Consider the following 24,014-nt stretch of genomic DNA (forward strand, 5'->3'; position numbering starts at 1 on the left):
TTGGGTATAAGACAGGCTCAAGTATGTAGTATAAAACATGGGGAATAGAGCCAATACTTTATAATAACTGAAAATGGAAAGTAGCCTTTAAAAATGGTATAAAACATTTTTAAAAGAGAGAAAAAGAAACCAAAATATTCCAAATGTATCTAAATATTCTGAATATTTATTATCAAGCTTGAAAAAGTTAACTATCATACAAAGATATATTATGAATGAAATGACACAGTAATACTTAACAGAAATGAATACTCTGACATTGGAATTTTTGATAATTATAGGAAAGATTACTCAGTTAAGTACCATGTTTCTTAAACAAGAATCTCACTTTACCTATATTATGCAGATAATTCATGCTTGGGATACAATCAACTTCCCTGAGTTAAACAGAAGAATAAATACTCATTATGCTATAAGATCATTACATTAAAAAAAAAAAAACCACAAAACACATGTATTATTATATAGGTCTGCTATATAGCCTAAAGGTCAAATTTAAGTATCAAAGAAATTTTTCTGTCATTATCTAATGATGTTCTTTTTTTCTTTGTAATGACTTACTCAAGTTTTGAGATTGGAGTGATCTCTGAGGTAGATGAACTGGAAATATTTTCAGTATTTTCACTGTCCACAACTACACTGGAAGAATCTTCATGAAGATCAATTGTAGGGAGTGTCTCAGTCACAGATGGACTTAACTTTTTTGACTCTGTATCCTGTTTCTAAAAAAGTCAGTTATATTTAATGTTGGGATTAACAAATTCTCTCTTTATTTGAAGAGGATATTATAAAAAGTATGTCTCAAAAGTAACAACATAATGTACACTAAAAAAGAACTTTTATAAAATTCCCTTCTTCTAACATGACCACCCTAAGGAATATATTTCATATTACAATACAGGCTCTACAGATTTGTCATAGCATTTCATAAACCAGGACAAAGCAGCTTGTCTTTCTTTCCTATTTTGCATCAAGACCTACAAAATTTCTCTCTTACTATAATTACTTTAATGTATCCTACAGCAACACAGAAATCCTATGTAAATACATAAAACAATATCAATTAAATAGTATTACTATTAGTATAAAACACTATATACTAGTATTAATATATGAGTATATATTAAAATAGTATAAAATAGTGCACCACATAGTTTTTTGTCCCTGAGCAGTTTAGAAGATAATGTGTATCAACAAATAATAATACAAGGCATGTATAAATAACATTACAAAGCAATACACGATTCTGGCTACTCTTTTAAGGTCTGTATGCTGTTTCACTCTTCCAAAACATAATCTGAAAGGTACTTAATACCTACTTATGTTTGAAAACCTCTTATAAGTACTTCCCCCCACCAACCAACTCCATATAGAATTAGCCATTCCCCTTCTTCTATGCCTGCACTGTTATCTGTATAGACTTTAATCACAGCATCTATAACACCTTAATTGCCCTTATTTATTTCTCTTCTTCAATTCCATTATAAATGTCTTGAGTATGGACTATGTTTTCTTGATCTTCATGCTGTTAGTGCCTAGCATGTACTAGTACCTAACACACAGTAGACAATACTTACTAAGTGAGTATCAAATGAGAGGTACTCATGCTCAGTTCAAAGAAAAGAGAAACTAAGGACTACTATGAACTAGAAGAACTAGGACTCTGAAGAAAAGGAGAAGCCAGTACAGCAGTAGAAAGAAAATAAGAGGGAGAGTCAGAAGAATATAAAATAAGGAATGTGATATAAAATTAAAATGTAAAAGAATATAAATTTATAAAAGAATATAAAATAAAGAATCTGATATAAAACAAAAATTCTTTATAAAATAAGAATAAAAAATAAAATGTGATTATTTAAGGAATTTCCACTGGAATGAAAAGTTAGCAAAGGAATACAAATAGTTTGCATTTTATGATGGAGGCTTTGAGAAAAGAACCATCACATTATTATCAAATATTGCATTATCATTCAACATAAAAAATTAATAAGATATTTTATACTCTTTTTTCGTTTTTATTTATACTGTCTCCAAAATTGATGTGAATCTTATACTTACAGAAAATCTCAACTAGGACTATCCACATTTCCAATGCCCAAGAGCCACAGGGAGCTAGTGGCTACTGTACTGAACAGCACAGGTCTCTAAAGATGCAATAAGCACTTCAATGTATTTGAACAAGAGGATACCATGATAAAAACTCAGGAAATTGAACAATGGCAAGACTGTTTGGGATACTCATATAATTGAAGGGCTACAGAGATCACTTTTCCCTTACTCTTATGCATAAATCTTTTCCAAATGTCCTCCAAAATTCATTAAAATGAAATGTACTATACCTCCTTAGATAACCCAATTAAATCATAAAATAACTCTGGCTGTGTTTTTTTAAAGAGCATTTCCCCTCCTTTTAAGCTGAAATTTATTTTTGTTAATATTTAAGATATTTAGTTTTTCCTTAGTCCTTCTTCCTTCCAGATCAAATATCCCCAGTTTCTTCAGTTATTCCTGATATTAAATGGTTTCCAGATGTACCAGCATTCTGATCAACTTATACTCTGGTCTAGTTTTGCATATTTCTTAAAAGCTGGTATACAAAATGAAAAATAATATTTAGGATATGAGAGAAAAGGGGAAAAAACATATTCTATCTATTAGCTAATGATTATTTATTAATATTTCACACTAAGTGATAAAATTTTGGTATCAAAATACTCTGTAGTCTACATACAAATATTTTAAGTCAGAAAAAATGTCCCCTGACATCTGAAAACCTGAGAGAAGATAAATTATACTGAGCCAAAATGGAACCTAAAAAGAAAGATTTACAACCAAACCTATACTACAAGGAAAATGGTCACATTAGCTATTACATCGGTAATTTTGAATTTTCTCAAAAATAGTACCTAGTAGGTGACTAGTATTAAAGCCAGTTGCATGGTATCACAAAAAGAAACGGGGAAAAAAATACACAATATGTTAACCAAATAAATGTATTCTATGTTGTGAAGTGGTCTGAAAAGTCGTATCATTAAAAAATCAAGGCAATAAATCTTACCTGTCCATTCACAATGTAGTCATCTTTTAATTTGTTTTCTTCTGGAGGAACAGGTAAGCGTGAACCTACTTTTCCCGATAATTCAGCATTGACAGGCTCCCTTCTTTCATCCTATATTGCAACAAAGAAAAGGCCGACTGATAAAATTGCTTCACAAAATAGTCCTGAAGCAATATTAAGACTGTCTTTCTATACAACCAAAATATTTTATTGTGATTTTAATAATTTTGTTTCCATGCTAATTGTCTACCTTCATGCATTACTCTCCTTACTGCTTCACTTCAAATGTATACTACATGTGTACACTAGCGGCATAGTAATGAGCATAGCTGCCTTCCAAATATACACTACATTTGATTTCTTAATAAGCACTTTAGTCCTACCACCCAGCACTGTATGCTAGACACACAATAAGATCAGTAAATATCTGGTAAATATATACGCTTATAGCTTTTTGTGTCATCTCTTTTGATACTGCTAAGTTAGAATTTCAGACATATTGTCTTTAAATGTATATTCCAGCATATAAGTTTTATAAAAGCAAAGTTCATATCCATCATATTCTAACCCTGTAAAGAACATAATAGATAACCAAATGTTTACTGAAAGATTGTCTATCTCCCCTTCCTTAACACTTTGTTTAAATTCATTCTTAACAATTTAAGTCTTATTTCTCATTAAAGAAGAGATTAGCTTTAAGTCTTACAGATTGTGCATAGACGCATACAATTATACTTTTTTTGGAGAGGTATCCAGCAAGAGTCTTCAAAATTTTAACTGCTCCATCCTTGTAAAAGATCCTATATAACTCAGAAATTTAAATCCATTCTAAACATCATGCCAAAAAAAGAAAATACCCAAGCATGTAATTAAAAGTTTATGCATCCACACACACACAAATGCAGATACAAACATGCACATATAAACACAGCTGCTGCTGCTGCTGCAGCTAAGTCACTTCAGTCATGTCCGACTCCGTGTGACCCCATAGACGGAAGCCCACCAGGCTCCCCCGTCCCTGGGATTCTCCAGGCAAGAACACTGGAGTGGGTTGCCATTCCCCTCTCCAATGTGTGAAAGTGAAAAGTGAAAGTGAAGTCGCTCAGTCGTGTTCGACCCTTAGCGACCCCACGGACTGCAGCCTACCAGGCTCCTCCATCCATGGGATTTTCTAGGCAATAGTACTGGAGTGGCTTGCCATTGCCTTCTCCGAAACACAGCTGAGAGCCTGTCAATTAAAAGAATGCTTAAATAAATTTCACATATCCATATAATGGAATAAAAATGTAGCTATTCAGAAAAATACAGTAACATACAAAGGTATCCATGAGATATTGCTGGGGAAGAGGAGAAGTCAACTTGTGCAATATTTATGGCATTTTACTAAAACTTAAAACATTAATTTGTGAGCTATGATGTATCTATACCCAAAGAAAATGGTCTGAGTGTTTTAATAAGAAACAGCAAATTTGATTCCTTTGGGGATGGGAAGGGGATACAAAGATGAGTATCTTACAGTGTGTATAAATTATTCCTCTAATTTAAAATAAATACATTGATTTTCAGGGGGCATGAGGGGGAGCCAAATCTAGCTGAAGTCAATAATCACCTTTTACCATTTAAAATGATAAAATAATAAACTATTTAGAGACCATCAGATTTTTTGAACTCTGTCTATTCACTCTACCCAGTTATTTGAAACAAAGTACATAGCCAATCATTTCAGATTCTCCCTATAATTCTCATTTCTAATAGTTTTTAATTTATAAGACGCAGGTTTCTTTAGAAACACTTTAAGTAGTTAAAGTACTAAAAAGAGAATCCTAGTTTTCAGTTCTCCAAACAGGCACTATTTTTCTCCTTACTGTAGGACTACAATATTCCAAATACAAGCAATAAGAATAAATAAATGTTTAGGCTAATTTCAGAATTATCTAAGTAACTCCTCAAAGTATAGCAAAGAAAATTACAAATCTCCATCAAAAATAATGCCATAGTATTTTTGAAATATTTTTATTCCAAATATTTTGAGAAGACAGAAAGCTAATACACAAATTACAACTTCATCTTTATTTAAGGTACCTTTTTCTGGGATTGTACATCTTCATTTTCTAGTGCACAATTGTCATCTTGAGAGTAATACGATGAAGCTGAAGAACTCTCTTTACAACACACATGCCAACTGGGAAGCCTGTAAAACATCCACCGTCACCATCAGAAAAGAAAAAAAAGTTAGGTTGTTAAATCAATATATTCCATACCATGAACTAGAATTTGAGGCAATAGACAAACAGATGGTTCTTATCCTAATGTTCTTGACAATGTGGCAATTTAATGATGAAGACAAATGTACAGAAGACAAAGGTTTTTTATTTAATACCCTAAGAAAAATATAAAGTTTTATCAGCACTCAAGTAAGGCATCATTAATCTCACAAAGGTAAAACAGGAAATACTTCACAATAACAAGAGTATCTGACAATTATCACAGAAGGAACAGAGAAAGCTGACAAACAGCTAACCTCCTCAAAAGCACCAGATGCCACTGATATTCTAAATTCTACCAAATATTTAAGAACAGATAATGCTAAAGCTACCTAAACTATTTCAATAGAAGTAAAGCTTCCAAATTATTTTATAGGGAACATAACAATATCAAAAATTAATGGAAACAGTACATATATATAAATACTATAGGTTAATAATATGTATGAAATCAGACACAAAAGTTCTAAAGAAAATATAAATGAAAAAATCTCCATTAACATACCACAGATGTACTGTTATGGTCAAGTAGAGTTTAGCTCTGATATTCCAAAATGGTTTAAAATATATTTACTTTGCTATGCAAAAATATCAAGGAAAAAAAATCTCAAGATTATAATCACCAAAGGACATTTGATAAATTTATGCAGCCATCAAGATTTTGAAAGTCAATAAAATAGTAATAAGTAGGTATTTAACATGGGGGATACATAATACATGCATAACACATAAGCCTAAGAGTCACTATCACAATCAGTGAAGAAACCGAAATACCACTATTTAGATCTGAAACAAGACAAGAATGTCCATTATCACTAGTATTACATAACACGAGGACAAAGGCAGTATAAAAACAGGAAAGGATACAGTAAAATTATCATTAATTGCAGATGAGTTTATATGGTTGGAAAACTAAAAAGTAACTGTTAAAAGAAGGCTTGGGTATAAAATAATATTCCTAGGTATAAAATTAAGAAATCAACAGATACTCTTCTCAAATCATCACCACCAGTTATAAGAGATAATAGAAGAAAAGTCCCCATTTATAATAGAAACAGTAAAATACCAAACATAAACTTAGCGAGAAATGTTCTACACAAATACACATACATGTTCTATGTTCTTGGCAGGAGGAGAAGGGGACGACAGAGAATGAGATGGCTGGATAGCATCACCGACTCGATGGACATGAGTTTGAGTGAACTCTGGAAGTTGGTGATGGACAGGGAGGCCTGGCGTGCTGTGATTCATGGGGTCGCAAAGAGACGACTGAGAGACTGAACTGAACTGAAGTTGGAAAAAAAAAGTCAGTTTTAAACAATTCAAGGTTATATGGAAGATTTGAAAACCACACACTGAAGTTGCAAAAAGAAAGCTTTAAAAAAATAAGACAAACTGACTCTAAAGTTTATATAAACAGAACAGTCAAGAAGATTTTAATGTGGGGAAATTAGACATCTAAGAAACCACAATAATCACAATATAGTAGTGAGATGAAAGAGCAAAAGGGAATTCCCAGGGTGACTGCAAAGAGAATCCCATGTATTACAGCTGTACGTACAAGAAGAGGGCAACCGAAACTAAACTGGAGGTCATCAGAAACTCTGGAAGAGTCTTCTTTTGGAGGACGGAATTAACAGCACAACTTAGAGGAGTCTCTGAAAATCTCAAGAACAGATCTACATAACTAGCAGACAATTTGTAATTAAAGAGAAAAATAAGAAAACAGAAGTCAAATATTAGCCCCATGAAAATAGAAAAGTAGAACAGAAAAAAGAAAAGTAACCATGTTTTACTACATGGCTCAGTTGTATCATTTATAGTCATGAATACTGATCTAATCCAAATTATGACTGAACTACATTCCCAGGAGAATCTGATCATTTGCAATAACATACCTAAAACGGACATTAAAACAATTATTTTAGAGACAAAGAAGTAAACAAAACTCATCAGCTAAAAGATCAAAGTGGTTTCCTTGAAAAGGAAAGATGAGGAAAGAGGGATGAAGAACTGACTTCTTTGCAAAAGCAAATAAACAAAAATCCTTCTAGAGCTATCTGACTTTTTGTTATGAATACATCATTTTGATAAAAATTAAAATCACAGAGCAAAGTACATAATAACATATAGTATGCTACTATGTGTGCACATGTGTACTAAAGGCACCTGTACATGCATAAATTTCTCTGAAAGAATTAAAAACAAAAGCGAAAAAAAGCACCACCTTGGTTGCCTCCAGGGTGGAAAACTGAGTGACTGGATAGATGGATGTTTTTCACTTTTTAATACCCTAAGTCTTTTGAATTTTGAGCCATAAGAATACATTACTTATTTGAATTTTCATATAGATATATCATTATTTAATATTTCCTTATTGACAGACTTTTGCATTGTTTCTCACATGGGTGTTTGTAGTTGTATTCGTCAGTGTATATAAACACATATTTGGGACAGCAAAAAGTTTCAGATATTCAAAACTATGGGTGTTAGAATTTTGGTGATTATGCCCCCTTATTTTCTTCTTTTCTATACTTTCTAAATTTCTATACTAGTTTTATCATCAGTAATTTTGCATGTGTATATGTATATAGAAACCCCAATATTCACAGTTAGTATGAAGACAGCCAAAAGACATTAAATCTCATGAGACTTATTTTTACTATTACATAATCAAGTTCCATTATCCGAAGTTAGGAGCTTTTTGGGTAAGATTAGCATTGGAATCTGAAGTCCATGAGGTCACAAAGAGACACAACCTGGCAACTGAACAACAACAAGATATGAATCAGTGGGCTCAGTAGACTGTCCTCCCCAATATGAGTGGGCATCATCTAATCCTTTAAGGGAATGATCAGAAGAACTTGCCCTTTTTTCCCCTGCCTATCTGAGCTGTGGCATCTCATTTTCTCTAGCCCTTTTACTGGGATTATATCTTCTGCTTCACTGGTTAATAGGCGTTCAGACTTGATCTGAACTATACCACTGGGTTTCATCAGTCTTCAGCTTTAAGTCAGTAGAACTTCTCAGATTCCATAATCGTGTGACTCAACATCTCATTTTACATATAAAGTGGGTTCTATTTCTCTGAAGAACACTAGTACACCTGACATTAATATGTAATACATTATTAGCTTATTTACCCTATTGATAAAGCTACTCCATTGCTTTATCCATAGTATCACTGTTTACCTCTAATATCAGTTCAGTTCAGTTCAGTCGCACAGTCGTGTCCGACTCTCCGCGACCCCATGAATCACAGCACACCAGGCCTCCCTGTCCATCACCAACTCCTGGAGTTCACTCAAACTCATGTCCATCAAGTCGGTAATGCCACCCAGCCATCTCATTCTCTGTCGTCCCCTTCTCCTCCCGCCCCCAACCTTTCCCAGCATCAGACTCTTTTCCAGTGAGTCAACTCGTCACATGAGGTGGCCAAAGTACTGCAGTTTCAGCTTTAGCATCAGTCCTTCCAATGAACACCCAGGATTGATCTCCCTTAGAATGGACTGGTTGGATCTCCTTGCAGTCCAAGGGACTCTCAAGAGTCTTCTCCAACACCACAGTTCAAAAGCATCAATTCTTCGACGATCAGCTTTCTTCACAGTCCAACTCTCACATCCATACACGACCACGGGAAAAACCATTGCCTTGACTAGACGGACCTTGGTTGGCAAAGTAATGTCTCTGCTTTTTAATATACTATCAAGGTTGGTCATAACTTTCCTTCCAAGGAGTAAGCGTCTTTTAATTTCATGGCTGCAATCAGCATCTGCAGTGATTTTGGAGCCCAAAAAAATAAAGTCTGACACAGTTTCCACTGTTTTTCCACATCTCCCATGAAGTGATGGGACCAGATGCCATGATCTTTGTTTTCTGAATGTTGAGCTTCAAGCCAACCTTTTCACTCTCCTCTTTCACTTTCATCAAGAGGCTTTTGAGTTCCTCTTCACTTTCTGCCATAAGGGTAGTGTCATCTGCATATGTGAGGTTATTGATATTTCTCCCAGCAATCTTGATTCCAGCTTGTACTTCTTCCAGCCCAGCGTTCCTCATGATGTACTCTGCATATAAGTTAAATAAGCAAGGTGACAATATACAGCCTTGACGTACTCCTTTTCCTATTTGGAACCAGTCTGCTGTTCCATGTATAGTTCTGACTGTTGCTTCCTGACCTGCATACAGGTTTCTCAAGAGGCAGGTCAGGTGGTCTGGTATTCCCTTCTCTTGAAGAATGTTCCACAGTTTATTGTGATCGACACAGTCAAAGGCTTTGGCATAGTCAATAAAGCAGAAATAGATGGTTTTCTGGAACTCTCTTGCTTTCTCCATGATCCAGCGGATGTTGGCTATTTGATCTCTAGTGCCTCTGCCTTTTCTAAAACCTGCTTGAACATCTGGGAGTTCACGGTTCACATATTGCTGAAGCCTGGCTTGGAGAATTTTGAGCATGACTTTACTAGCGTGTGAGATGAGTGCAATTGTGCGGTAGTTTGAGCATTCTTTGGCATTGCCTTTCTTTGGGATTGGAATGAAGACCTCTAATATATCAGTCCCTATATAAAGACAGATGCTAATTAAAGACAGACCTGCAAAGATATCTTTAATTTTGTGAATTAAAAAAAGCCTAAAATAGATAAAAATGATCACCAACTAAGAACTGTCAAGAAATTTTAAATCACCAAAGTAAAATGAAATAACACAAACCCACACCAACTACACTGAAGAATGAATCTCTATACTACAGTCTTTACTGCCAAAAAGTTCTCCCAGGTGAATTAGATATGCATGCCCCATCATTAAGAATCAGTGGGTCACATTAAAATAGCTGAGGGCACTTTGCTGCATGACTAAATGGATCCGATTCCATACTACTGAAGCAACTTTCAAAAACTGTACTGTGAAAACCCCAAGCCTGATGAAATTACTTTCAAAATTTTTTTAAAATTCAGCACCAGACATCACATCAGGCAAGATAAATAGAGCCCCTGTGAGCCCCTGACACTCTCCCCTCAGACTCTATTACTATTGATTAAACTGACTGTGAGCCAAGTATACCCTCTTATACTTTTTGAGAATCAATTTCATATCCCTAACTACTTTAGCCCCTCCCTACATAGCCAAAACCTGCAAACATTAGGTGTTTAATAAATATTTACTAATGAGGGTTCTTAGGGGAACTGTTTTGTAGCACATAGCAGAAACAAAATTCAATCACTTTTCATTCCTCTTCCCATCAGCCCCATCTCCTGCCTCAACCACTACCACTACCTCCCCAACTCAACCACCCATCCACCACCCTCTCAGTTCAGTTCAGCTCAGTCGTGTCCGACTCTTTGCGACCCCATGAATCACAGCACGCCAGGCCTCCCTGTCTATCACCAACTCCTGGAGTTCACTCAAACCCACCTCCATCGACTCGGTGATGCCATCCAGCCATCTCATTCTCTGTCGTTCTGGTCTCCTCCCACCCCCAATCCCTCCCAGCATCAGAGTCTTTTCCAGTGAGTCAACTCGTTGCATGAGGTGGCCAAAGTATTGGAGTTTCAGCTTCAGCATCAGTCCTTCCAAAGAACACCCAGGATTGATCTCCTTTAGAATGGACTGGTTGGATCTCCTCGCAGTCCCCCTCACACAAACACAAAAAATAGAATCTGGAAAATAAGAGGACATTTGTCTCTTGTTGTCACCACCCACCCCCTCCCTGCTAATGTGGCATGGATTCACCATTCATATGGAAAAGTATTAACTTTTAGAGTAGATGCAATTAAAAGTTTTGTAAAATTTGCATTTGAGTGTCATTTAGGATACAAACAGCTAACCACCTTCTAAAGCCTGTAAACTAAATTATAAAGCAGAATAATTTTTTTATTAAAGAGGAAAATACAGGGCACATTACAAAATATTAGAGCAGACGACTACAGGTCAAAACTGGTAGGTAGGATGCAGGTAAAACAGCAGCAGGAAAACTATCCTTCTGAGCATATCTGGAGACAAACTGAATACAAAAGAGCTACTCTTTCAACTCAAGAAGATAAAGGACAGTTTAAATCTAAGGGTAAAAGGAAGACTCTTAAGGACAGAAAGCACTGAGATAAAAACCAAACCAAAAGATTAAAACCAAAAGTTGGTTCTCCAAGGAAAATATTAAAAAGACAAACCTCTGGAAAAACTGGTAAAGGAGAGTTGGTGATGTGAATTAACAAAATATGTTCTAAAAGCATGAAATAACCACAGGCAAGACATATTTTTTAAAATTATAAAATATTAACAGCTATATATACTAATAAATTTGAAAACTCAGAAGACATGGATGTTTCTAGAAAAATAACAAAACTGGGACAAAGTATATAAAAATTGGAATTCACTGACAATAATTTAAAATTTTTGAGCGGATTAATCAACACCTTATCTAGAGAAAAGGAAATCCCAATCTTTTTTCCCCCTACTTTTTATTTGGAAATAACTTCAAGCTTTCAGAAGAAATGCCAACATAGTACAAAGAACAACTGCAAACCCTCTCTACCTATTGTGACCCATTTGTCCCATCATTTGCCATTCTCACAGCAAGTTCATGGCCCTCTCTCTTTCCCCACTCCATGTAATCTACCTTGAAGTATCTCTGTACGCGTTTCCTCAGAATAAGGATATTTTCTTACACAACCACACTACAATTAACAATCTGAATAAATGTTACATTGACATAATAATCTATGTCCCCATTAGTGTCCTTTCAGCATTCCGCCTCCCCTCTCAACCCCAAGCACTGAATCAGGAGGCTCTGTCTTTAGCCTCCTTTAACCTGGAACAGTTCTTGGCCTTTATCTTATGTGGTACTGACACTTTTGAAGGACATAATCCTTTTAGTTTTAAATCCCAGGGTCCTGTTTTGAGGTTTGTCTTATGTTTCATCATGACCAGATTCAGGTTATATATTCCTGGCTGGAATCCTTCACAAGCAATATGTCTTTCTCAGGGTACTATCTCCAGAAGCATAGGATATCCATCTGTTTCAGTACTTGCAATTCCACTTTTACGTACTTCTTAACAGAAATGAAAACTATGTGTACAAAAATGTCTGCAGTAGCTTTTACTCCTAATAGCCAAAACCTGGAAGCTGTCCAGATGCTCAACAACAGAATATAAATAAACTGTAGTATATTCATACAATGTATTATACTACTTCTCACAATAAAAAGGAATGAATTACTAATGAATGAAATAAGACGGATAAATCTTGGAAACATTATACTGAGTGAAAGAAGTCAGACACAAGAATAAATACTGTATTAATTCTACTTAAATAGGTTTCGAGAAGTAGCAAAACTAATCCATGGTGATAGAAATCAAATTGCCAGTTGCTTCAGGGAATTCTATAGAATGCAACATGAGAAAACATTCTGGAGTGATAGAAATGCTCTGCATCTTGATGGGTGTGAGTTACACAGATGTACACATTTGTCAAAACTGATCCAACTGTACAGTTGACAATATGTGCACTTAGCTGTATGTAAATTATTTCAATTTAAAAAATAAGCAAAAAAGTCAATATTTTCCTCCCCAGCAATAACAAGATAGAAAATAAATCATTAGCAATAGCAATTTTTAAAAATAATTTAGAAATTAACCTTAAAAACTACACAACCATTTATAGAGGAAAAAATGTTAACTCTAATAATGACCATAAAATGAAGAGACAATTGAAGATCTAGTATGTTCATAGATGGAGTGCTGTCGATAGCAAAGTAAAGACAGCAATTCTCCCCAAACTAATTCAGCACTGCAACATAATTCTTATCAAAATACCTGAAGGATCCTTACCATACAGCACAGAGAATTCTACTCAATACCCAGTAATAATCTATGTGGGAAAAGGAAATGAGAAAGAATAGACATATGTACACGTATAACTAAATCACTCTGCTGTACGCCTGCAACTGACACAACACTGTAAATTTACTACTCTAATATAAACTAAAAAAAATTTTTTAAAGAAAATCCTAGATGAAAAAAAACCTGAAGGATGTTCTAAATATGGAAAAACTGATCTAAGAATAACTATATTGACAAAAAAAAAAGCAAAGGCAAGTGGTTCACCTCACCAGATAATTAAGATTTATCACAAAACCACTCTAATTAGTCTATAGTATTAGGACAGCAAAAGATAAGCAAATGGAACAGAATACTCCCAAATGCATTTGTTGGTATAAAGTCTCTTTTTAGAAGCAGCATACAAGCAAAGGGCTCAATAAATACTCAGTGAATAAATGACATCAGCCCTTCCTGAGGCATCTGCCACACTACTCAGAATTCACATAACGGTGATTCCAGTAACTAAAACAAGCTAGCGTTTTGTTTTTTTTAAGTGTTAGGTAGAAGGAAATAGGAAAAAGAATGAGATTAATAGCATTATACCATTTATGCAAATTTTGAAACATAAACATTATTTTTGGAAGAAATCAGAAATCTAAGTAAATACATGAAGATTAACTGGAAAAACACATCAAATATACTCCAGGGTAAAAGCCCAACATGGGGGAGATAGAAGCGAAAATGAAGATAGAATATAAAAGAGATGTAAAATGGAGGGGAAAAGGGGGACCTATAAAGAATGTAGCATAAACTGAGTATGACCAATCCGATCCTAAGAATCTGATGTCTCTAGAAGAGAACAGTCTTTCTTTAATGTGTCAAGCTGTTTACACTAAAATATTAATTTAACTTTTACAAATAAAGAAACTTAACCTCAGACGTTAATTGGTCCAAAGTCACTCAACCAGTCTAGATTTATCTCTCCAAAGCCTATCATCTTTGTGTACTGCTACATTTTCCATGTCACATTCTCTAGTCAACAGATAAATGAAAAGAAAGGTGAGAAAATAACATTAATCCATTCTCTTAAGAACTGATCATGTCATTAAGGCTAGTTACTGCAGATAACATAGAACTATCACAAAGGAGGGTCAATGTTTACCCCATGATTTAGATAACTGCCCCAAGAGACAAAGTTTTGTAGTTTAGTGGCTAGGGCATGGACTTCAGAGTCAAAATTTGTTGTTGTTCAGTCACTAAGGCCTGTTCAACTCTTTGTGACCCCATGGACTGCAGCACTCCAGCTTCCCTGTCCTTTACTATTTACCAGAGTTTGTTCAAATTCATGTCCATTGAAATGGTGATGCTAACCATCTCATCCTCTGCCACCCCCTTCAGTCTTTCCCAGCATCATGGTCTTTTCCAAAGAGTCAGTTCTTCGCATCAGATAGCCAAAGTTTTGGAGCTTTCCAACAGTCCTTCCAATGCATATTCAGGGTTGATTTCCTTTAGGATTTACTGGCTTGATCTCCTTGCAGTCCTGGGGACTCAAGAGTCTTCTCTAGCACCACAATTCAAAAGCATCGATTCTTTGGAGTTCAGCCTTCATTATAAACCAACTCTTACATCCTGGGTTCCCCCTTTAATTATGTGCATTCTCTTCAACAAACTAATTACAAAAGCCGTAAGTCTCAATATAAACACTGTAAAACAGGAAAATGAAATAATGCATGTGCAATGCTTCAGTTCAGCTGCTCAGTTGTGTCCGACTCTTTGCAACCTCATAGACTATAGCACACCAGGCTTCCCAGTCCATCACCAACTCCCAGAGCTTGCTCAAACTCACATCCACCGAGTCGGTCACGCCATCCAACCATCTCATCCTTTGTCACCCCCTTCTCCTCCTCTCTTCAATCCTTCCCAGCATCAGGGTCTTTTCTAATGAGTCAGTTCTTCGTATCAGGTGGCCAAAGTCCTAATGGAGCTCCAGCATCAGTCCTTCCAATGAATATTCAGGACTAATTTCCTTTAGGATTGACTGGTTTGATCTTGCAGTCCAAGGGACTCTCAAGAGTCTTCTCCAACACCACAATTCAAAAGCATCAATTCTTCGGCGCTCTGCGTTCTTTATAGTCCAACTCTCACACCCATACATGACTAATGGAAAAACCATAGCTTTGACTAGATGGACTTTGGCCGACAAAGCAATGTCTCTGCTTTTAAATATGCTGTCTAGGTTGGTTACAGCTTTTCTTCCAAGAAGCAAGCATCTTTTAATTTCATGGCTACAGTCACCATTTGCAGTGATTTTTGGAGCCCGAGAAAATAAAGTCTGTCACTGTTTCCAATGTTTCCCCATCTATTTGCCCTGACTTGATGGGACTGGATGCCATGATCTTCATTTTTTGAATGTTGAGTTTATGCCAGCTTTTTCACTTTCCTCTTTCATTTTCATCAAGAGACTCTTTAGTTCCTCTTTGTTTTCTGCCATTAAGTGGTGTCACTGCATATCTGAGTGACACTTCTCCCAGCAATCTTGATTCCAGCTTGTGCTTCATCCAGCCCAGAATTTCACATGATGTATTCTGCTTACCTGGTGGCTCAGACGGTAAGGCATCTGCCTGCAGTATGGGAGACCCGGATTCGATCCCTGGGTTGGGAAGATCCCCTGGATAAGGAAATGGCAACCCACTCCAGTACTCTTGCCTGGAAAATTCCATGGACTGAAGAGCCTGGTGGGCTATAGTCCATGGGGTCGCAAAGAGTGAGTGGGACATGACTGAGTGACTTCACTTTCACTTTCTATTCTGCATATAAATTAAATAAGCAGGGTGACAATATATAGCCTTGGCGTATACTCCTTTCCCAATCTGGAACCAAGTCCACTGTTCCATGTCCGGTTTTAACTGTTGCTTCTTGACCTCCCTACACATTTCGCAGGAGACATTTAAGTTGGTCTGGTATTTCCACCTCTTGAAGAATTTTCCAGTTTCTCGTGATCCACAGTAAAAAGGTTTTAGTGTAGTCAATGAAGCAGAAGTAGATGTTATTCTGTAATTCTCTGGCTTTTTCTATGATCCAGCAGATGTTGGCAATTTGATCTCTGGTTCCTCTGCCTTTTCTAAATCCAGCTTGAACATCTGAAAGTTCTCAGTTCACGTACTGTTGAAGCCTGGCTTTGAGAATTTTGAGCATTACTTTGCCAGCATGAGATGAGTGCAACTATGTAGTAGTTTGAACATTCTTTGGTATTGCCTTTGTGATTGGAATAAAAACTGACTTTTTCCAATCCTGTGGCCACTTCTGAGTTTTCCTGATTTGCTGGCATATTGAGTGCAGCACTTTCACAGCATCATATTTTAGGATTTGAAATAGATCAGCTGGAATTCCATCACCTCCACTAGCTTTGTTCATAGTGATGCTTCCCAAGGCTCATTTGACTTCGCACTCCAGGATGTCTGCTTCTAGGTGAGTGATCACACCATCGTGGTTATCTGGGTCATGAAGATCTTTTTGGTATAGTTCTTCTGTGTATTCTTGCCACCTCTTCCTAATATCTTCTGCTTCCATTAGGTCCATACCATTTCTGTCCTTTATCGAGCCCATCTTTGCATGAAATGTTCCCTTGGTATCTCTAATTTTCTTGAAGAGATCTCTAGTCTTTTCCATTCTATTGTTTTCCTCTATTTCTTTGCATTGATCGCTGAAGAAGGCTTTCTTATCTCTCCTGGCTATTCTTTGGAACTCTGCATTCAAATGGGTATATCTTTCCTTTTCTCCTTTGCCTTTCGCTTCTCTTTTCTCAGCTATTTGTAAGACCTCCTCAGACAACCATTTTGCCTATCTTCATTTCTTTTTCTTGGGGATGGTCTTGATCACTGCCTCCTCTACAATGTCACGAACCTCCGTCCATAGTTTTTCAGGCACACTGTCTATCAAACCTCATCCCTTGAATCTATTTGTGCAATGCTTAGTCTGGCATAGAATACGCATTCAAATGGCAGCAGTTGCTATCAGCTGCTGTCCTTCTCATCATCTTTCATTTATCAAATTTCAAAGTAGTGAAAACAGTTGTTCCTAGGTATCTTGGTTCTACGATCCTCTTTAGATGCCAAAATCCATGGATGCTCAAGTCCCTTGCAGGAGGCCCTCAGCATCTTTGGATTCAATCAACCTCAGATGGAAATGGGTTGGATAATTTGAAGCAAATCAACCTCAGATGGAAATGGGATGGATAATCTGAAGCATATAGGAGGCTACTCCAACCTCTTGCATTCCTTCTGGCTGCCAAACAAATGTGTATGAACTCACACCTACCACTCTCCAAATATTTTCTATCTCCACTCACAAAAGTTTATCAATCACCTTTCTCTTTTGAAAACAAGGTCCTTTTCTCAATTTTCAAGCTTCTCAGGCTATCTGAGACTTTTATATTTCTGACCTCATTAAACTTCTTTCCTTAGTTTCTTCCTTCTCTTCAGAGCCTTAGTTTGCTTGTCACCTTTCTTTGTTCGAAGTATCTGCATCAACCCCATGTTCAGTCAAGAGGTTTTGTTTTCCAAATGATCCCCTCTACCAGAACAGCTCCAGCCAAAGTGTCATCTTTACTGAAGTCTGCATTTAAGTGCCTATATAATGTCTCCCTTGTAGCTTCCTTTGTGGCTCAGCTGGTAAAGAATCCACCTGCACTGCAGGAGACCTGAGTTCGATCCCTGGGTTGGGAAGATCCCCTGGAGAAGGTAAAGGATACCCACTCAGAATTCCATGGACTGTATCGTCCATGGGCCCTCAAAGAGTCAGACACAACTGAGCGACTTTCACTCATACAACGTCTCCACTAGGATATTCTACTCATCTCAACTAAAAGCTTCTTCTCTTTTAAAACTCTTTGCAACTCCTCTAATTATTTATTTTATACCTCCAATTCCTCTAGTTGCCCAAGTTAAAAGAAAAAAGTTCACTCCTTTGAACTTTATTTCAGATTCATAATTTTAGACCCTAGAATTTATTTTCTCAACCATCGTCAACTCCAAGAAAGCAGCTACTTTGTTTTGTCCACCAGAATCCTGCATAGAACACAGCAAACAGAAGCCTCAAAGTCTTTTGACACTGAGATAGATGACAGAAAGGCAGTTGTCGAAGACCAAGAGCCGGTCAGAGGCAAACCAAAACCCAGTTCCTTTGAATCATAGCCCAGTGCTGTTTCTACTGCATTGCCAACCTGCCAACCTATCACCAAACCTATCATTGACTTGCTCAAAACCTCTGTTCAACACACCCTCTTCATTTTTACTGCCAAGTCCTTGTTATGACAAACTTCAACTATTGCAATTGCCTTTCATTTAGTATTCATCCCTCCAGCCATTCTGCTGTGAGAAATATCTAGTAGAATGATGTCAAAATAATAGTCTCTAAACACCACTTCTCTTGCTGGATCTTCGCTGCCTAACTCCTTGGTTTAACTTACAAAACCCATCACAATCTCCAGAAAACATTTGGCCCTCCGTATCCACAAGTTCCAAATCCGTTTATACAGAGGGCAAAGTGACTATATCATTTTACGAAGCAGACTTAAACATCGAGGTGGGGTCCTGGAAGCAGTCCCCCACAAATACCAAGGAATGACTATTTCCTACTCAGGTTTGTCTGCTTACTATCATTTCCACCCATATCAAGTACACTGTCTCCTTTACCCATAACTCTTTCTCATTTCTCCTGACAATTAAGTACTATCTGCCCACTGCAGGCAGGCAAGCAGAAGCACACACACACACAAACTAGGGAAAGGCCACTATTCATATTAGTAGCACCAGTATATATTCTTTCAGTCTGTGAGGCGCCCATATTCCACAGAAGCAAAGTTTTATAAACCACAGATGTCATTTATCTTAAAACCAAGTCTAACCTGACAACTTCTGTCCAGTTTTTCTCTTCAAGCCCCTACTAACCAACTCAGCTTTTTACTGTTCACGAATTTCAAATCAGGTATCTTAGAATGTTAAAAGTGCAAAAGAAAAATCTCAGAATTCACTTAATTTAGTAGTAACTACTGGAACACACAAAAGAATATTCCAAACTTATCAAACCTCCAAGGTAAGTGGCTTAGGAATTTTTTTTAAGCTTCATGAATGAATAATTCCAATACTCATTCCTCACTGAGTCAATCCAGTCAACCTCATTTTTTAGATAAGAAAACTGACAAAGAAAAGGTAGAGAAACTTGCCTAAGGCCACCTATCAGCCTACAGGTAGCACAGGGTAGTGGTTAAGAGCACAGGCTCAGAATCGAAGGCTACTTCAATTCCAGTTCATTGCTTACTGATAATTTTGGAAAGTTGGTTAATTTTTCTGTGCCTTTCTTAGTCTCTAAAATGTGGTGACTATCTCAAAAAGAGTTTAATAAAGTCAAAATGAGTTAGTGTATATAAAGCACTTAGAACAAAAATAAGTACCCAAAAAAGGTTCACTGTTAATACAGGAAAGAAAGGAGTACAATCAAGCTCTAACTTGGTTTCATGCCATTTTCACTACACCAATATCTTTGTATATTCTGACATCAACTTGTATACTCCTCAGGGCAGAGCTCAAGTCTCCTGCTTCTTCAGCAACCCCCACCACACCCAATATATTGTTGGCAACCAAATAATATTTTGAACAAACATATGGATTCCTATTTCTGAACTCTGATACCTCAGCCTAGGGTCCAACTTCTGCCAGAGTATCTAGACTAAGTGAATAATAAGAACTTACCTAACAGGGCTTACTAAGAACAAACCACTGTTTTAAGCACTTTACACATTTTCTCCTGTTACTGATTTCAAGTACTCCATAATATGAAATACAAAATAAACTCAGTACTTACGAGCTATGTCAATGCTACAAGACATTTTCTAACAAAGTGTTACTTTTACGAAAAATATAAAATAATTTTTTAACTGAGTCATTACAAAACCGAAGTCCTAAAAATAAAATCAAATTTTCTTTCAAAAAACTCAGCGTTTATGAAACAAATGTATACCAAAGGAGTGACATACTGCAAATACTCAAAAGCAATTTTCATTCCCTTGAGACATGTACAATTTATTTTCTGAAACTACTTAAAATACAGCCTTGAAAACAAAACAGGTGAACATACACCTGGCACTGAAGTACAATCTGCAACATGTACATGTTTCCAACAAAGAGTATTTAGTTTCTCATTAACGTATTTCAAATATACAAATGTTTCTACATAAAGCTGACTTGAGAGAATAATAAAGCACTTAAATTTTTAGTAAACTTATCTCTTTCCTTTTATTAAAAAGCACTAGACTTTTAGGTATACAGATAGATTCATTTCTCTATTCAGATTAAGAAAAATGAAAGAATACTTAAAAGAGTTAATGAACAGCGGAAAAATGAAGTAACCAACATCCGAAGGTAAGTTTGGTGCTGACATCTTTTGTTTTTTTCAAATGTCTGCCAAAACATTTTTTACTGTTTACTACTTGCATCTATTCCAATACATCCTCAAATGTTTAATAATCTAAAGAGGCTATTATGAAATACATCCAGTTCTTTAAAAAATAATTCCAAAGGATATCATACATAAATTGTTTATCATTTTTTTACTGAAGACACGTGTTCAGCTTTTACACAAAGACATCATACACCTTCTTTCACAGACTTTTTCTTATTTAGGCAATCTGGTTTCATCTCATTTGTCTGAAGGGATCTGACACTGTTTTTAACAACCCAAGACCTCTTTTAAGTACAGACATTTTCTATGGAATGTATATCCCAGACTAAAAATAAACTTTCTTCCCAAACTTTTTCACATACAGTTCCATAAGAAAGTATTTAATTTTTTCTACTGAGATATAATTGACATATAACATTATATTGGTTTCAGATGTACAAGATTCAATATTAGTATTTATTGCAATAAGATCGCCACAAAAGTTTAGCTGACATCCACCATCACTAGTGCAAATGCTTTTTCTTGTGATGAGAATTCTTAAGATCTACTCTCTTATCAACTTTCAAACATACAATACACTATCATTATGTACACTTGCCATGCTGAACATTACATTCCCAGAACAGGACAGACTTTTTTTTTAAGTCATCAAATGATTTGGAGAAGGGTTATTTTATTATTTTACTTATTTTGAATATTATTTGATTCAGAAAAGAAGCAGATTTAGAGTCTTTAAAAAGTTATAGAAAAACAAAACATAGGGAAAAAAATCTCCAGATCAAAGACAGAGTTGGGATTTTTCAAGGAAAAATTTTCCCCCAAGGAAATTTCTAATCATCTTTAAAAGGAAAAAAAAAAAATCTGCTTATAGAAATATAAGCAAAAAAAAATCAAGTTTATTATTTTTCTGCTCACTTATGAATATTAACAAATGAGCAAGAAACCAGCAAAACTGTCAGAGAAAAAGCAAAATAAAGGGTACAGAGACAAAATTACAAACCAAGAAATAAACCTGTTAAATCAATGAAAACTAGGTGACATACCCTCAGAAAAATTACTATTAATACTAAGGCCAAAAGGCCAACAAAACAGACTACCCTGATTTAGGTTATCTATCAACTCTCCCCTAGTGTGACTGCCACTTCACCATTCTCAAACCATTTTATGGATGAGAACTGAAGCTCACAGAGGTAACTTGTCCCAGGACACACAGCTAGAGACAGACCATATCTATTATAGGATACAAAGTCTTCCCTTTGAGTTCCTAAAGACTATTTTTGGTAACTATCTGTCAAATGTATGAGAATCGTTTGAATGTCAGGCTCCTCTCTCATTAGCTCTAAATATGAGCTCCTCCAAGATGATCCTTTTCGGTGCAAAAAGAAAAAAATAGATTTTTTTAGTCTTAAATAAATTAAAACACTCTGGTGGGAGATGCTGATAATGGAAGAAATTATGCATGTGGTGGAGGCAGAGATCAAGTATTAAAGGTAATCTCTTTACCTTCTGCTCAATATTGCTATGAACCTAAAAAGGCTCTAAAAAAATGTTAACTTTCATTTAGCTTTACCAAGACTAATATATGGAGAAGGAAACGGCAACCCACTCCAGTACTCTTGCGTGGAGAATCCCACGGATGGAGGAGCCTGGTAGGCTACAGTCCATGGGGTCGCAAAGAGTTGGACACGACTGAACGACTTCACTTTCACTTTCAAGACTAATATAAGGGCTCACACTCCATCTAAAGGTCAGCCAGTCATAACAGCAGAGACTACACAGTCTGAAAATCAAGGAAAGAATGAAAGTTCCACAAACAGTAAACCATAAAATATATTTTACTTCCAGCATATTGTGATGCAATGCCATTTACGTGTGCCCAATGAAGCAGATTTAGGGATTAACTTATTTAGTTTTAACTAAACTGACTCTCACAACATGGAAAAGTGGATCTGAAAAAAATTCCCACAAAGATAATAATAAGGCAAGCATGATCTCCTTTAGAATAGACTGGTTGGATCTCCTTGCAGTCCAAGGGACTCTCAAGAGTCTTCTCCAGTACCACAGTTCAAAAGCATCAATTCTTCGGCAATCAGCTTTCTTCACAGTCCAACTCTCACATCCATACATGACCACGGGAAAAACCATAGCCTTGACTAGACGGACCTTGGTTGGCAAAGTAATGTCTCTGCTTTTTAATATGCTATCTAGGTTGGTCATAACTTTCAGTTGGACTGTGAAGAAAGCTGATCGCCGAAGAATTGATGCTTTTGAACTGTGGTGCTGGAGAAGACTCTTGAGAGTCCCTTGGACTGCAAGGAGATCCAACCAGTCCATTCTAAAGGAGATCAATCCTGGGTGTTCACTGAAAGGACTGATGCTAAAGCTGAAACTGCAATACTTTGGCCACCTCATGCGACGAGTTGACTCACTGGAAAAGACTCTGATGCTGGGAGGGATTGGGGGTGGGAGGAGAAGGGGACGACAGAGAATGAGATGGCTGGATGGCATCACCGACTCTGTGGACATGAGTCTGAGTGAACTCCAGGAGTTGGTGATGGACAGGGAGGCCTGGCGTGCTGTGATTCATGGGGTCGCAAAGAGTCGGACACGACTGAGCGACTGAACTGAACTGAAGCCAACAACAAAATCGCAGGGCTAAGTATAAGCTATTATTCATCCCCATTATCATGTAAAATAATCTAGTCAATCAATTACACACCTCTCACCAAATTATTACTTTTTAAATAAGAACAAAAAGGTCTGTTAACAAAGTATTACTTTCTTTCTCACCTTTCTTAATCACCTAATTTGTGTCACTTATTACGTACACTGTTATTAGTACATAGATATACTAATACCGTATTTGCACATGTATAAATCTTATAAACAAGTACATAATAAAGCTACATACACCATGTTTTTCTGATGAATTCAGTTCAGTCGCTCAGTCGTGTCCGACTCTGTGACCCCATGAACCACAGCACGCCAGGCCTCCCTGTCCATCACCAACTCCCAGAGTCCACCCAAACCCATGTCCATTGAGTCGGTGATGCCATCTAACCATCTCATCCTCTGTCATCCCCTTCTCCTCCTGCCCTCAATCTTTCCCAGCATCAGGGTCTTTTCCAATGAGTCAGTTCTTCGCATCAGGTGGCCAAAGTATTGGAGTTTCAGCTTCAACATCAGTCCCTCCAATGAACACCTGGGATCTCCTTTAGGATGGACTGGTTGGATCTCCTTGCAGTCCAAGGGACTCTCAAGAGTCTTCACCAACACCACAGTTCAAAAGCGTCAATTCTTCAGTGATCAGCTTTCTTCACAGTCCAACTCTCACATCCATAAATGACCACTGGAAAAACCATAGCCTTGACTAGACAGACCTTTGTTGACAAAGTAAAGTCTCTGCTTTTTAATATGCTGTC

General features: G+C 36.5%; 1 protein-coding gene across 7 annotated transcripts in view; it reads right to left on the bottom strand.

Moving 5' to 3' along the window:
- The window catches only part of SUCO (SUN domain containing ossification factor), a 92,941-nt gene that overhangs the window by 64,359 nt on the left and 4,568 nt on the right, over positions 1-24,014 (bottom strand). For all 7 annotated transcript variants that reach the window (XM_055419628.2, XM_055419627.2, XM_055419625.2 and 4 more), the window contains exons 2-4: positions 5,141-5,249; positions 3,059-3,169; positions 562-722 (exon numbers count right to left, since the gene is read on the bottom strand). In XM_055419628.2, coding sequence (XP_055275603.2) covers positions 562-722; positions 3,059-3,169; positions 5,141-5,249 — 381 coding nt within the window. The remainder of the gene's footprint in view (positions 1-561; positions 723-3,058; positions 3,170-5,140; positions 5,250-24,014) is intronic.

The sequence above is a fragment of the Moschus berezovskii genome, chromosome 17 (assembly GCF_049115385.1).
Source record: "Moschus berezovskii isolate FMDL1 chromosome 17, NW_MosBer_1.0, whole genome shotgun sequence".
Classification (NCBI taxonomy): Eukaryota; Metazoa; Chordata; class Mammalia; order Artiodactyla; family Moschidae; genus Moschus; species Moschus berezovskii.